Source organism: Schistocerca nitens, chromosome 1 (assembly GCF_023898315.1).
Source record: "Schistocerca nitens isolate TAMUIC-IGC-003100 chromosome 1, iqSchNite1.1, whole genome shotgun sequence".
Classification (NCBI taxonomy): domain Eukaryota; kingdom Metazoa; phylum Arthropoda; class Insecta; order Orthoptera; family Acrididae; genus Schistocerca; species Schistocerca nitens.
In genome coordinates this window covers 1,133,355,684-1,133,372,316 of record NC_064614.1, presented here as the reverse complement: position 1 = coordinate 1,133,372,316, position 16,633 = coordinate 1,133,355,684, and the positions used below count along the sequence as shown (strand labels likewise).

General features: G+C 37.5%; 1 protein-coding gene across 3 annotated transcripts in view; it reads right to left on the bottom strand.

Moving 5' to 3' along the window:
* Positions 1-16,633, bottom strand: part of LOC126199489 (zinc finger protein 91-like) — a 177,724-nt gene that overhangs the window by 108,918 nt on the left and 52,173 nt on the right. For all 3 annotated transcript variants that reach the window (XR_007540164.1, XM_049936412.1, XM_049936420.1), the window contains one exon: positions 4,905-5,285. Coding sequence is in view for 2 of the 3 variants with exons in the window: in XM_049936412.1 (XP_049792369.1) it covers positions 4,905-5,285 (381 nt within the window). In the remaining variant the exon portion in view is untranslated. The remainder of the gene's footprint in view (positions 1-4,904; positions 5,286-16,633) is intronic.

Here is a 16,633-nt window from a genome sequence, read left to right as displayed (position 1 = left end):
AATGCCTATTAGGCCTACTACAAGCAAAAAGTTTTACGTTAGGGGATAGTTTCACACTTCATTCATACGCTACAGTTTCTCAAACATGATCGAAAAGTAGTAGTAGTATGGAATTTTTATACAAACTTGGAATCGTCATATTGTTCCATAACTTGTGTAATTTCCCCGTTTCTTCTCCTTCCTCGTTCTAACAAACAGGCTTGTTATCACTAATTCTGTAACTATTCCTGCCAATGTCAAAGCTTATTCACACGTTAACTTCACTAACTCTGCTAGAATCACCGGTTTAGTTATTCCGCGATTATTCTCTGGTTAGGCGTTGTTACATGTTCGTACAACGCGTTTTCGGCACTTCTTCCAGATTAGAACTTAAAGCAGCTGCTAGCTGGGCACTGTGCAACTGGCCCTTACTAGTATAGCGATCTGGCCAAAAATTTTCCGTCAAAATTTCATTTTCTTAGAAACACCGAGAAGGGAATATGTAATCTTTATTACCTGTTATTCGTTTTATTTCCACTTCTGTAGTCTGAATCTATGGATTTCGCTAATAATTATAACAACGCTCATCATTCGCAAACCCAATCAACCAGACAACCTCCAGTCAGCTCGTATAGCTGCTTTTGTGTGTAGGAAAGTTTGTTTCTACATGCGACAAGGATTGCCCTGACAGAGACATCATGTACACTATGCACGCATTCACAAATAAACTTATGATTCATTCAGAAATCAACTTATAATGTGTTCAAAAAGCGACAGGGATGCGTTTCAAAGTCATATGAATAATCGATAGACTTAAGTGCGCTGGATGCTAGTCGCTTTGTGAAACAACGTTTTTTCCCCCTCAAGAATATGAATTTGCCCACACCCCTCCCCCTCCTAGATCTGGACCTGCTGCGCATGCATGAATCTGGCAACTTGGGTGCTCCAGTAAAATTTTTCCCGGTAGCATCTAGCTGCTTGCTGCGACTGCTTACACAGCCAACAGCCACATTTCTGTAGCCAGAAGCAGGAGAAGGTACTACTTAACTGTGCATGTGCTTGATCCCGCTCGTAACTGCTAAAACGAATCTAATGTAAACAGTTGTGACGTCACGCTCATCGGAGGCAATTTGTTGTTACGAAGCATCGCATAGTCTTCCTAAAGCCTTTGACTCATTTTGCTGTTGGTAGACGCTTGTATGAGCACTGTGTTTTGTTGCTGTATATGGCGCATTTCCCATGCAATTTATGTTTTATTTCCGTTTTTTTTCTCGTTCATGTCTTATTGCTGCAGTATTATCTGTAGTAGCAGGAGACAGTAATATCCTTTGTTAGAGTATCAGTTCTTACCAGTCAAAATTACAAAAATTTAACTGAAAACAAAAACAATGAAAAATTCCCGGAATTCTAAAAAATTCCCGGGTTTTTCCCGGTTTTCTCCCGGATGAAAAAATTCCCAGGTTTTTCCCGGTTTTCTCCCGGATGAAAAAATTCCCAGGTTTTTCCCGGATCTCCCGGTTGTCCCGGGTCGTATACACCCTGTGTGACTGAATGAGCTATAATGGCACAAAAGATAAACAATTCGCACCATGGCTGATGGCAGTGTTAAGGGAATATTTCATGCCGTTTCGGAGAGGGGAGACATGGGAGCGGAAAGTTTGACGTAATCCACCATCTGCGTTGCCAACACAACTTGCAAAGTTTAGCTTCACTGAACAATGATAATGGCTCGAGTAAATTTCACACTACTTTTTGCAGAAATTGACGTAATCGTGACATCGTGGCGCTGTGAAGGTGACCAGGAATGAGGCTATTGATTTGTCGATCACTATAGTGTCAATTTGATGTTAATGGAAATATGTTTGTGGTTGTGCAATGTGCAAAATATTTGTGACAAGGAAGAATATGAATGTTGCTGCTCACTGTTTCGCTTGCAGCACTGTAGCTGTCCTCTTAGATTCCTGCCTAACCACACACTCAGAAATCACCATATATTCAGAAATAAACAGGCAAATATTTATTTCATCCTTTGTTCTCTAACTAGACAAAATTGTTTAATAATATCGAATATTGTGGAACGTATGTATTGTGGTAATAATATTGGGATGCAGCAAGTTGTGAACCTATAACCTCAAAATCTGCTAACCATGAGGTTATCCATTACGCTACAGCTTATTCATCTAAATTTTGTATTGTGCATTAGTTGTCATAAAATCTCTTGAAGCCTTATGTTATTGATGTTTTAATAAATTGACATTTAATGATAAGTGTGACATATTTGTGATATAGTATTTGTAATGCACCGTTGCTTTGGAACATATGAGTGCAGTATGCACACTACGCTGGAAATGAATAATCAAAGTACCAAAAGTAGCATAAAGCGGCATCCACACTGCCACAGGAAATATGTTTCTGTTGGAAACAGTATTTCCTCCAGTGTTCTGAATCTTTTTCCAACTATTTCTTGTCTCTGTTTCTGTCCACACTGGCAGCAAACATTTCTCAGTGTATTCACATTGTCTGCAACACTATTTGTTGTGTCATTTCATATTATCTGCCACGTCATGCCTAGAGATGAAGAAATTGTAATACATGTTGCTGCATTATTAATACTCTAAGGTTCATATAAACAAAATGAAAGACATCATCATCGATCATTCTTTGTTTTATTTATTTCTTGTGAAATGTGATCAGAAAGCCATAAGCTTCTCTCAGTGTTTCATAGTTTTAAAGAATAAGGTTGCATTTACGAAAGAATTTCATAACTGGTTTTAAAACTGTGATATTATTTTGATGGAGGGTTGTACAGTAGATGGCAATGGGTGACAAAATTGGATTAGTTGTTGTACAAAATCAATTTGTTGCTCTACATGCAGTCATCTCCGGTGAGTGAAAATATTCTATAGAACAACTGGTGGGAAAAACTTGCTGCATACGGAGTATGGAAGACAGTTCTAGTTTCTGTAATTTCACTTTGATATCATCTAACGATTTTAAATTCCTGGGAAATATGGTGTCACTGTTTCTCTAAAAACAAGACAGAAATTTCAAGAAAGCAATTACAACTAGACACGCTGATAACCTTAGGGGCTTTTGAGAGATTCATTCCAGAGCCTTTAGTATTTATTTCACATTTCAAAGCAAGCTATGACAAATGACCTAATTTTCTTTTCTACACAGTCTTTCTGCATATTCTACCAAATGTAGCAACAGTTTTCTGCAGGATGTCTTGTTTTATTGCTCTCCTTGTACTGCTAGCATCGTATATTCCACATGCAGCCATCAGCCTGGTACAACGATAACAGCTCAACAGTTTACTGCCTCATCCACTGAATTTTTTTTAATAGAAAAAAATATAGCTCTAGAAAGCAAAACACTTAACAACTCTGTACAACAGATGACACAATGTGATATACAAACATACACTTGTGCCGTGCAGTGGTGACAACTGGTAGCTGGCCTGAAACATTATTTCCTATGATCTGTACAGACACTGCTATGGACAGATGTTTCTGTGTTTTGAAAGATGTTTCGAAATGGTGTCCACATCAAATAGCCAGGCAATGTTTTGAAAACATGTTTCAAGCTTAGTGTGTATATGGCTTGACGTCTAGTCAACCCAAGTAAACTATCATTGGCTACGGAAGGAAAATGCACACACGCTCCCATGTTAGATTCTGACGCCTTTCACTGTACTTCAGTTTTCAGTTTAATTCACTATGTTCATCAAATTTTGCTTTTTTTTTCTAGGTGACCAAAAGGAAAGATGTCTCAAAAAAAGTGTTTTTTAATGTATAATTGGTGGTTGTAGCATGTTGGAAAATAGCTCAATTACCTCATAGACAGATATCAATTTCAATTTTTTGATGAGTTTTTACTTTCTGTTACACATCCATGGTTTTATTTTTAGGAGCTGATGAAATTCATTACCACAAATTATTGTATAAACATGATACTGTACATCGTATTTCCTTCACTTATGGTGATTTTTTGCAATGTATTTTTGAGGATTATGATTTATAATCATGTATGTCAATTACACAAGTTTTTGCTCTATTTTGGGAGTATCAACATTTTTCTCGATTCCGCATTTTCCTCAATTTTGTGGTTTTTAAGTCTGAATCCCCATGAATACATAAAATAGGGGTTTTACTGTACCTAAAAAACCTACAAAACAGGCAACATAGTGAGTATGTGATGCTTGAGAAACAACTATGATTGGCTCACACCTGGCTCCTATCATTAGACTTGCTGAAACGTCAATTTTAATCAGAGTATATCAATAGTTCTTAGAAGTTCACCTCTCAAAGTTGAGTACTGACCAGCCACTCTGTCTTTTTGTAACAATATTCGATAGGAAATGAAATATAAGAAACAAGGTGACTGATAACAGAAGCTGTGATTAAAAATTATTGCTTTGGAGAGTTATGCTTATAATTAACATAAAAATTTATGTGATTCCCCCCACAGTTAAAACATTGAGCTAAGAATCGAAAAAGATGGGTTACCTGAAAATAAATTGTTCACACTCAGATGCACACATTCATCTTCTTTTTAGTCCAGCTAATGATGACACATACTGTCAAACTTCATACATTTTATTATATAACCAGGCTTTCTTTGGCACAACCAGCTACCACACCCGAGAATGATTTTTAATTGAATTGCAATCAGTTGTGCCAGTTTACATATTCACTAGCAACTCTACCACTTCCTTCTTAGTAACACAAAAATTCATCTTATTTGTTTTTTCTCTCAAAATTCAATGTTCAAAGTTTGAGTTCAAATCATATTTTATTATTGCACATTTAAATGTTGCAATTTGTATTCTTAGTCATTATGACAGTGCATGAACTCTGAAATCAGAGCAACTATTGAACACTTGAGAAATAGGTATAACATCTTAATATTGTCAAGTCACTCACCAAACAGGAATTTCCAGAAGTTGCCTGAGAAAGTTGAATCATATGGCTGTGTGACATTTCATGGCGAATTGCGTGTGATTTTCTCCCAAAACCTTTATTGCAGACATGACAAGGGAATATTTTTGATCCACCCGAACTTAGCCCAAAACGTTTTTTACGAGCAAGGAAGAGTCTCCGTGGACGACGTGTTAGCCGCTGCGACTGACCGTGATGGTTGCCAGCTTCAGTTCCTGAACCTTCTCGTTCAGTCTTTACTACATTTTTGCTCAATCCTGAGTCAACCTGAGTGGAACTTCCAGCAACTTGAGAATTATGTGAATATTCATTATCACTTCCATCAGAGACTTCTATCTCTTCCTGTTTTATTTCCACAGGCACATGCTGGAAGACAAAAAAGCTAAATTATATTAACATTTTTTTTTACATGGCTCCCAAGAAATGCACAGTATGGTTTCATCCCGTGTAAAATATAATTTTACAGTATGCAGTTCCTTCATAAACACACTGGAAGCATAAATTTCAACTTTAATGATTTACAGAAAATAATGTATTACTAGTGGTAAAAATGTTGAGACAAAATCAGTTTCTAAGGAAAAAAATGTTAGTGGCCACAAGTTAGTAAATAAATGTGAACAGCATGTTGTGACCCCAATTATGAAGTCAAGGTGAAGCTCAGATCAAAGACTATGAGCTAACTGTTCATTTACAATACAAAATGAGAAGATTAAAGAGATACACAACAGCTATTAGCAGTTTGATATGACTTGTGAATATATCAGAATTTTGCTAGCCTATGACAACCCTTCATTAATCAGACATTGTATTATTCACACTGTAACTGTACGCAATGGATTCCTAACGAGTTTGCTACTCAAGCTGGTGTCGGCACCAAAACAAAAGTGGTGAAGAGGCTGCCTACATATATTCCATTAGCCTAGGTGAAAGTGTCAGCTTAATCATGGACCAGCTATTTCTTCAATTTTGAAAAATCAGCAACAATGACAATAAGGAAAACTGTATCAGCAGTATATATAGTAGGTTATACAACAGGAAAGTAAACAAAAGCGGTCATTAATGTAGTTGTTACAGCACTAATAGCAGTCTTCAGCTATACACACTATCTAGTCTGTCTACACCACCAACGTATTTCCAGCTTTTGAGAAAAACATGGAGAGTAGTACACCAGCATCAGTTAAACCCCCATTTCCAGGCCATGTAACATTACCAATTTTGTAGTGCCACCCACAGACTGAACAAGTAAGGAATTAAGTCTGCCTGCATTGAGTCAAAAGGAACTGGGGAAGGTAACAACCACAGGGGCAGGCCTGTATATGAATATGCAGATTTCTGATGTGGGATGTAGCAGTTTATGGTAAAATGAAGAGGACAGCTGACAAGCAAGGTAGCCCCAATGCACTCATCACTGTCCAAATAAGAAAGGCAATTATGTAAAGTTTTATTCATTAATTACAAATACAATGGATCAAAATCTAAATGAAACTCTGTCCAGTCATATTCACCAACACTAAAGTTCCATGTTGTTGGGGGTTCCAATTCCTATTCTGCACCATTCAAGAGTGGAATGGTAGAGAAGTAGTATGAAAATGGTCCGATGAACCCTCTGCCAGGCACTTAAGTGTCAATTGCAGAGTAACCATGTAGATGTAGAAATCAGACTTAGGTTGAAACTAATTAACATTTTGCCTCTGTTTTGCCACTGCTTTAGTCTTTATAGGAACCATCCAGTCGGGCTCTACTCTTTGCCGTTGCTAAAACTTTAGGGCTATAAAATTTCATTTAGGTCGCGATCAGTCATATTTGTGATTAATAAATGGAACTTTTATACCATCACTTAGTTTATTTGAAGGACAGTAAGTACAATAATAATATGTCACTCATGCTAAAAGACACAGATGTATGCCATCTACAACAACCAAAATGTCAGAGAGAGATGTAGTAACTATCTTCATTTCTTCTTAAAAACGTTATGTGAGAAAGTTTTAAATATTGTTGGAAATTATTACTGCAGCTGAAGACTGTTCCATTCATGTCTTCACTTAGTAATACTGTAAATTTGAAAAGATTCACCACATGGGATCATTACATATTGTTCCTGTTTCAAAGTGAACAGATTTTGCACCAAGCAAACCAGTACAGACACCAACAGGGTGAAACAGAATTGTCTAATCTGAAATTGACATGGACATCCTAGGGTCCTAGGTCAAGATACCTTTATCACCTCATAATCCAGTCAATGAAGGAAAAACACTTATATAGTTGCAGACTCTTGTGTAGTGGTAGGAGGGAGGGCCCCACAGACAACATACAAAAAATTCTGGCTGCTTGGGTTTGAGCTTGAGAGTGGGTGGGCGTTTAAAGGTACTTTTATACGATTTTCTTGAATAACTAAGACATTGGCTTAAAGTAAAAACGTTTCCCAGTGAAAAATTAAAGTACATTTGATTTTCTCCAAAAACGATCCTGTTTGTTTTTTCTCTAGTAGTGAAGGGGATATGTTGCAGGGGATAGAAAAAACCACTGATTATTAAAAATAGTGTTTTAATGGTATAAAAGTAATATCTATTGTTAAATGAAGTAGGTTATGAAGAAATGTTAAATGTGTGTACCATACCATGTAGTCAAATTAAATCGGGTGATGCTGAGGGAATTAGATTAGGAAATGAGACACTTAAAGTAGTAAAGGAGTTTTGCTATTTAGGAAGTAAAATAACTGATGATGGTTGAAGTAGAGAGGATATAAAATGTAGACTGGAAATGGGAAGGAAAGCGTTTCTGAAGAAGAGAAATTTGTTAACATCGAGTATGGATTTAAGTGTCAGGAAGTCATTTCTGAAAGTATTTGTATGGAGTGTAGCCATGTATGGAAGTGAAACATGGACGATAAATAGTTTGGACACGAAGAGAATAGAAGCTTTCGAAATGTGGTGCTACAGAAGAATGCTGATAGATCACATAACTAATGAGGAGGTGTTGAATAGAATTGGGGAGAAGAGGAGTTTGTGGCACAACTTGACAAAAAGAAGGGACCGTTGGTAGGACATGTTTTGAGGCATCAAGGGATCACAAATTTAGCATTGGAGGGCAGCGTGGGGGGTAAAAATTGTAGAGGGAGACCAAGAGATCAATACACTAAGCAGATTCAGAAGGATGTAGGTTGCAGTAAGTACTTTGAGATGAAGAAGCTTGCACAGGATAGAGTAGCATGGAGAGCTGTATCAAACCAGTCTCAGGACTGAAGACCACAACAACAACAACAACAACAACAACAACAACCATACCTAAATGCAGCAGAGCTGTATTAATAGACAAATTGTGTCCTGAGGTAAATAACAACAAGGTGGAAGGGCAGAGGAGGAGCAGGGGGGGGGGTGGAAGATAAGGTCGTTGGCTTGTGCCCATGTACCACGTACTTATCACTTTCATCAGACTACAAACAGAAGAGGGAGCAGGTGACTCCCCACTCTCTCTATGCCACTATGTCACATGAAGTCACTATAAGGTGTTGCACTACCGTATTTACTCGAATCCAAGCCGCACCTGAAAAATGACTCGAAATCAAGGGAAAAAAAAATTTTCCCGAATCTAAGCCGCACCTGAAATTTGAGACTCGAAATTCAAGGGGAGAGAAAAGTTTTAGGCCGCACCTCCAAATAAAACAAAATTGGTCCATTGTAATATGAGACACAATTTAGGTCGAATGAATGACGATACAGCTACAGTAGTTTGGTTCGAGTCGTAAGCTTAGCAGTTAAGCTTTACCAGGTAGCCATTGCTATGCGTCAGGTGCTCCATCCGTATTTATACGGGTACCCTTCCTTTTTCGCGTACTTCGTCTGGTTTGAATTGATTGTTTATTTTCCTTTGTTATAGGTGTTTACGTCACACTAAGCTGAAAATGCATTACTGACGACCTGTCGCCGCTCGCAGCATGGCTTGGTTCTGTGCACGCTACTGCCGCTTACAATTTAAAAAAAGAGAGAGGAATCGTCTCATTAGCGAAACAATGGCAAGAGACTGCTATTTGCTGTTACCTACACTCCTGCTTTCTTTGATAATGATCAACAAGAACCAAATAATAGACAGCGTATGATAGAAGATGTTCTGAACGAGAGTTTAGCGAAAATTTTTCTCCGTTTGAAAATCTTTGCAGACGCCTCTTAAGTACATTACATTCTGCACTGAAATTAGAGTCATCTTAGATTTAAAAATCTAGTCAATTGCAGTCCTTCATTTTTGACTGTACCACTATTAGGCATAAGAATAATACGAATATAAACATGACATGATATGTACATTCTTCCTCGTTTTCTGTTGTCTCACTCTAGTTTCGTAGTTTATTAGGCAGACAGGATTTAAATGATTTAGCAGCAAACATGAAAGAATACATGGCAAAATGTTAATATTTGTATTATTCTTATGGTGAAGAGAATACGGCATGCGATTCACAATTCATAAAAGTTCCTATAAGGAACCATCTCTTCTCACAGGTAGGAAAACATTCAGAACGTATAGTTGGCCATATTGACAAACATCCCAAACAGTCTTGCCAGTCGGATTTTCGTAGTACATTGAAATGCTGCTACATTCGAAGATGCACAATACGAAATTTGTATTTACTTCGTTGGATAAAGTATGAAAATGCAGTGGTCGAAACTCAAGGCGGGGAAAAAAGCTTGTCTTCCACCTTTTTTTTAAAAAATTTATTTACTGACGCAGAGGGTTTGGCGCCAGTATTTATCTTCGTGCCTGCAAAGCATGCCTGTGTAGCGCTACATATGTTCGACGGCAGAAGTTAGTTGTGGCAGCACCTACCAACATTTTCTGGAACTTCCACTTACTTTGCACTCGATTCTAAGCCGCAGGCGGTTTTTTGGATTACAAAAACAGGAAAAAAAGTGCGGCTCAGATTCGAGTAAATACGGTAAGTTATATAGACCGTCCACAGCAAACCTTGTGAATCACTGCCACGACAGTGCATAGACATACTAGGACGGGGCTGTGTTTCACAAAGTGTGTTAACAGTAGGTGGAATACAGATATGATTTACTAATAATGCTCAAGCAAGAGACACATATCAACAACAGATTCTCTGTAAATTTCTGCACACTGTTTCAGAGTAAACTGGTTCTTAGTCACTCTGTATGCAACTGAAGTGTTCATCTGTGGAAGGCATCTTTCCCCACCATGAGTGCTGCTTGCTCTTCAATTTACAAACATACTATACATCACAGCATTTCTTGTGCAGTTCTCTTACGCAATTAACTAATTTCACTGAGCTTTTGTTTGTATACTGGAGTTACTTTCAGTTTATTAAGTGAGTACACATTTGCAGTTGTTTAAGTGAGCTAGTTTTTTTAAAAATCTGACACTGTAAAGTGTCTACCACACTATTGAGCCTGACCCCAAGCGCAACACTGTCAATAGGTATTCAACAATGTCACTTTCATTGTCTCCACTATCAATGGCTGGAAGACTTTCACAGCATGGGAGTATCAAATGCATCACCCCAGCTTCAGCTTTCGTAACATCTGAAGAGACCAAGAGGTTTTAACTGGTTACCCGTCACAATAGCAGATCACCTAGGTGTTATGGAACTTCCGATATTTCAACGTAAGTCAAACAATGCATTAACGGCAGAATACTATTCCAGACTAACTTAATCAGCCCCATTCCATCAAACATATTAATACCCTCCTTGCAAGACATAATGAGAATGTGTGGTAAGTGGCTCCACTCGGTGCAGCCCACTCTACAAATTTCAGCAATTCCTAGACCAGTGTGCAGAGATTTATGTAGAATCTGCTTATATGCATTTCTTGCATTAGTATTATGAGCAACTCATGTCTTTACTCCATGTAATGTTAATTAACTTCGAACAATAACCCCAGCCCCCTCTCACCTGGGTATGTTTGTACATTGTGTCGCCAGCGATTCATAAGCAATACTGCAGAAGGCAAATTACTGAATGTGAAGAAGCAATTATAGTGAAACCATCTTTTATACTTTTCAAGGGAGTATAAAATAATGGTGAAACTTGTGAGAATGTGTAAACTGTGGGAAATCACTTTTTAAGAACATACCATACAAAACATCAATTGGTCATTTTATTGCAGGCTACTGATCTTTAACTGAGAACTTTGGCCTCACATAAGTTTTACTTATTATAATTAGAGTTGGTTTCAAATATTTTTGGTGAACTGTTTTCTATCTGGTTTTATAATTCATAAATATATTCAAAAGTTTTGATGTCTACATGAACAAATTTGCAGAAATCTGAAGAAGACCAAAAAGCTGCATGTGTGTCACATACACAAACTTATGATGCCACTTCAAATCTTAAAGTTTACTACACTGTATGCTAAAAATGATTGTTTTAGCAAAAATATGCAAGAGATGCGATAGCAGTGATGACTGATTACATAAGTTGATGGCCTCCAGTGACAGAACACGTAGGCAGATAGGTGTCAGCATAATGAAATATACTTCTGTGGGACTTAAGTATACAGCGGAGATGTTGAGTCACAGATAGGCACAACTAAAACACTGTCGACCTATCCTTTTTATTATTCCATCCTGGATTTTCTATTGTTTGATTCTATAGGACTTAATATAGATCAAAATGTGCAGTTAAATTTTAGCCCTGCTGTCAGGTTCCAATCAAATCAAAACCTTGGAAATCAGGACACATTCTGACTGAAGTGTCATGTATGTGACAATCGTGATTGTATTTAAATACTGTTGCTTCTTGTTTCACTCATAGCTACTTAGACTGCCCTATTACACCCTAACCTAATCACCACCTCGCAAATTGCTACATATTATACACCATACAGCACTTGATAATATATCCTGAAAATATATATATTTTTTTAAAATACAAGATAATATACCAGCAATTCCCATAAAATTCAGACACTTTTCACTAGAGGCACCACACCTGTGATGATTTGAAACTAGATGTATATTATATGGAGAAGGAGCTACCAATGCTCTTCTTTGTTGTTGCCAACTTTCCATTCATTCAGATGAATACTGAAATTTAGTCCAACACAACACTTAGTTCAATAACATAACTATGAACAATGATACACACAATACAGTTATTATTGTTATGTTTACAGTGTTATGGAGACCAAGCACTAGCAGCATAAATTATTTGAACTCTTAAGGACTTTCATCACTCCAGGGCAAGGCATTCTAGATCCCTAGGAAGTTAACTGTGTCATGTTTGTAAACATTTCTTGAAAGCTAATGCCTTTCCAGCACGACTTTATGTCAATTGCACTGATTTATTGTTTGTTACTACCACCGACATTGTTTCACTAAGTGTAAATGGCAGGAAATTAATAATATGATAACATAATTAACACTGTGAACATAGAAAATTTGAAGGAATCTGTAGTCAAACACCAGCAAACATTAATACCGGAAATTTAAAAGTGTGCTTACATTGTACAAGCAAAGAAATCTTGTTTTAAACCTCTCCATCACTATGCATGTGACTTACCTACATGAACTCAACTTAGCACTGAGCAATCTGAGGACTAATAATGTAGCTGGATACCATGGAGCGTATTCAAAGTTCAATAAAACTGTAGGCCCCCATATGAAACAATGACTTCTAGAATTCTTCAATTAAATATTACAAAATGGTAAACTACCTAACATGATGAAGCAGACTATAGTAATCACAGAAGAAGAAGGAACTGAGGTGGCTAACTATCTGCCTATCTCTCTATTCAATAACAGAATGACTTGGACAGACTGCTATTCGCCACACAGAGGTGGTGTTGAGATGGGAGGCAGGCACATGTGAAAGCTTATCTCTCTATTCAACAACAGTATGAATTGGATAGACTGCTAATCACCCCCCCCCCCCTTACTAACCCACCCACCCACCATCTGGCAGAAGTTTCATATCAGCGCACACTCCGCTGCAGAGTGAAAATCTCATTCTGGAAACATCCCCTAGGCTGTGGCTAAGCCATGTCTCCGCAATATCCTTTCTTTCAGGAGTGATAGTTCTGCAAGGTTCGCAGGAGAGCTTCTGTCAAGTTTGGAAGGTAGGAGACGAGGTACTGGCAGAAGTAAAGCTGTGAGGACGGGGCGTGAGTCGTGCTTGGGTAGCTCAGTTGGTAGAGCACTTGCCCGCGAATGGCAAAGGTCCCGAGTTCGAGTCTCGGTCCGGCACACAGATTTAATATGCCAGGCAGTTTCATAAATGAGCTAGATTGCAGTATCTCACCTGCGTAATCAGTTGCTTAACATTGTGCCCCTGTATGGGATTACATGCACATGCAAATATACATCTGAATGAGGCCATGAGAACAATTACTAGAACTGCCAAATCATCTCCCATCTGGTGCTTGCCTATTCTATTCCATACTGCCCCTTCCATATTACAGGAGAAATGGTGCATAGATACGAATTCTTAATGAGACAGTCCCCCATAAGATCTCAGTTCTAAATAACCCTTTCCAGAATCCACCAGCTAGATGACTGAAGTCACACAAGCCACCTTGAGCCAATTTTCAAATCAAAAAGGTTTTCAGTGATACCGTAAAGTGGAAAACTGCTGGAATAAATATCCACCCCAGACCATCCCTCTAATTTAAAATGTAGTGAAGAAGGCTGCAGTGTTTGATCTTCCCAACTAATTCAACTCCATCTGAATACGATAAAGCAGATGTGGGCACAACCGACACCAATTGCTGTTAACTTGTTATTGAGTTAAACAAAAATACACAAAAAAAAACATTTGGTATGTAATGTGCATGTTGTGTATAGCTGTATGATGGCGGTGATAATACTAACAACAACACCAACTTAATTTTCAGCATCCTTCAACAACATCACATCTCAAACTCACCAATTCTCTTCTTTTCAAGTTGTGCTACAGTCAACGATTCATTTCCATATATACTCAAAATTTTCTTTCTCAGTTTAATATCCATTTGATACTATTAACTCTTCTGTAAACAAACGGCCGTCAATTTGTCATTCTGATCCAGATATAGATGGGCTGACAGCAGTCATAAAATGTTTAACACAAAAGATAACAGTTTATTTCACAAATTACATATTCTAAGGGGGGGGAAGGGGGGGGGTGGTGGGGGACTTCAGAACTAATCTCGAGAGTAGAAAAAGCCAATAAGCTATAAAATTAACTATAACTCAAATTAATTTGCATTTACGTGATCCAGATCCATTATTAGCTCCCTGATGATAATATTGGTGGGAGATGTGGTGTACCCAGTGTGGTGTAGTGGTTAGCGTCACTGGCTGGAGTGTTGTTGGTTACCAGTTCAAACCAGCCCACAAACAATTATTATTTGTTATTTAGTATGATCAGTTCCGGAAGCTTCTAGAAATACCTTACATTTGTATATTTTGGAATATTCTGTGTATGTATAAATACAAACAATCTGGAATATTCCAAAATTGTATAAACAGCTGCACTCTTTGTTTATGAGTTCTGTTCTGTTCTGGCTGTAAACTTGTGTTCATAATTAATGTGCTTTCAGAGATAAAGTGTTTTATTTCACTGGCAGACCTTCAGATTTGGTCTTGAATGTGATTCCAACATGACACTGTTTGGTGTACACACTGAATCCTCAGGGTGTATACGAAAAAATCTGAATTTTTCCCACAGTTCCCAGTTAAAAATGCACTTTTTCTCAGGTGAAAATACGCTTTTTCCTGGGTCAAAATAGACTACGCCCCTGGTGAAAGCACATTTTTTCCCACATCAAATGACAATTTACTTTCCCTTGGAGTAGTAAAACTTATCAATCGTTTGAATGGTAAACGTTTTATCCACTGGTATAGAACTTTCCTACATTATGGAAACAAAACCCAGCAAAGAATAATGTGTTTTGGAAAGATCTTTAATGTGCGGCAACATTTACAATGCAAATTTTTGTATTACGAAAGTATAAACACAAATTCCACCAAATACAGCACTGTAGTTCTGAGGCACTCAAATCGAGATTGCAACGCATTTTTGTCAACCAACCATAGCTCACACTACAAGTACCACGAGCACATAAATACGAAAAGTTAATGGTTTAAATTAATATATATACAGTATACCTACAAGAAAAGCTAAGCTCTCACATGTAATATTGGTCACCAAAAATTGTTTGCTGTGTTTTCTGAGGGTGTGGTTAGGCAGGATCCTCAGCATAAAACTTGAAACTGCAGCAAGTGAAAATTGCTGACAAGCACAATTATAAATTTCACTGCTGTGTAACAAACATTTTGTGGGTTACCTGGATGGATACATGTTCTGTTGAGCACTTTGACTTTTTGATAGAAAAACCAATTCATTAAAAAACCAATTAATTACATGTGCAATTGCTCAAGAACTCATTAAACATTTTTAAGGATAATTATGCTCTATGCCATCATTATTGCATAATCTGTAATCTATGAAAGAACTAAAATAAATATGAAAAACTAACCTTGAATCCTGGTCTTTTTTAACATGTATTATGCTGCAAAATATATCAAACACAAATGTGCCAGTAAAATTTTTAATAATTGCATAAATGGCTGTTCTTCTGAGCTCGAAATTTTTCTACGTGGCTGGCCCTCAGTGTTAAGTTTTGGATGAGGGTCTAACGCTCTGTGATTTAAGAAAGTCACTGCACATTCTCATGTGTAACGTAATTCATCTCACGTAAAAGGAAATTTACTTTGAAATTAACGCCTCACAAATCACAATTCACAATATTTTTGAGTGACTTTTTAGAAATGTAAACAGTTGTGACATCACTTTCATCAAAATGAGGCCCACGAGAAACACACATCAAAAGCAGTTTGTTGTTACACAGCATTGTATATCTCTGACACATTTTTCTGTCAGCTGATGCATCTGTATGCAGTGAGTTTTTTTGTTGTTGTAAATGGCACATTTTCTTTGCACAGTTTTATTTTAGTGTTATTCTCCCATTTGTTACGTTGAAGTATTATTTTGCAGTAGAGAGCTAAAGTAAAATTCTTTGTTACAATATGAATTCTTATCAGTCAAAATTAATTCAACCACTGCTTCCCTTTCATGCTCCTCGACTCTCATAACAGGTACAATGACATGATGTGTTTGGCAAACGTGTACTTTCACTTTGATGGTACAGTTCAGCAATGCCTGGAGAAAAACAAAAATAAGCCCTATAGCTCAGACAAATTCAAAGTCGAACTGAAGGAAACATTTGATAAAAATCAACAGCAAGTCCACTAAGCGAATAACAATTGAAGAACAGACCTTATGTCATAGCAAAATGACACAGCCTTACATACAGAATATTTTGGCCCAATGCCACTAATTGAATCCAAGTGACTGTAGCTGACAATCTCACATTTGATGAAAGGAATTGCGGAAGACATGTACAAAGTCTTTTGGGTTAAGTCTGTCACAACAGGAGAATTCAAGTGGTGCCAGCGTATCAAGGAAATGCAACACAGAAAGATTTGGACAAAAGAACTATGACCAATTCCCAAACACGGTCCCTATGGCAGTTGTGGAAGATCAATGTGACCTAGCCTCTTTCATAAACCAGGTCATAAGAAAGGACATACAACAGTTTTTTGGCAGCCAGGACTATCAGATCTAGTGCACAAGAAATATTGGTCATGAACATTGACACTATATCTCAGGAGGTAATACAGAATGTTCAAAAAGAGTTCTATCAGAATCTGGCACCAATCTC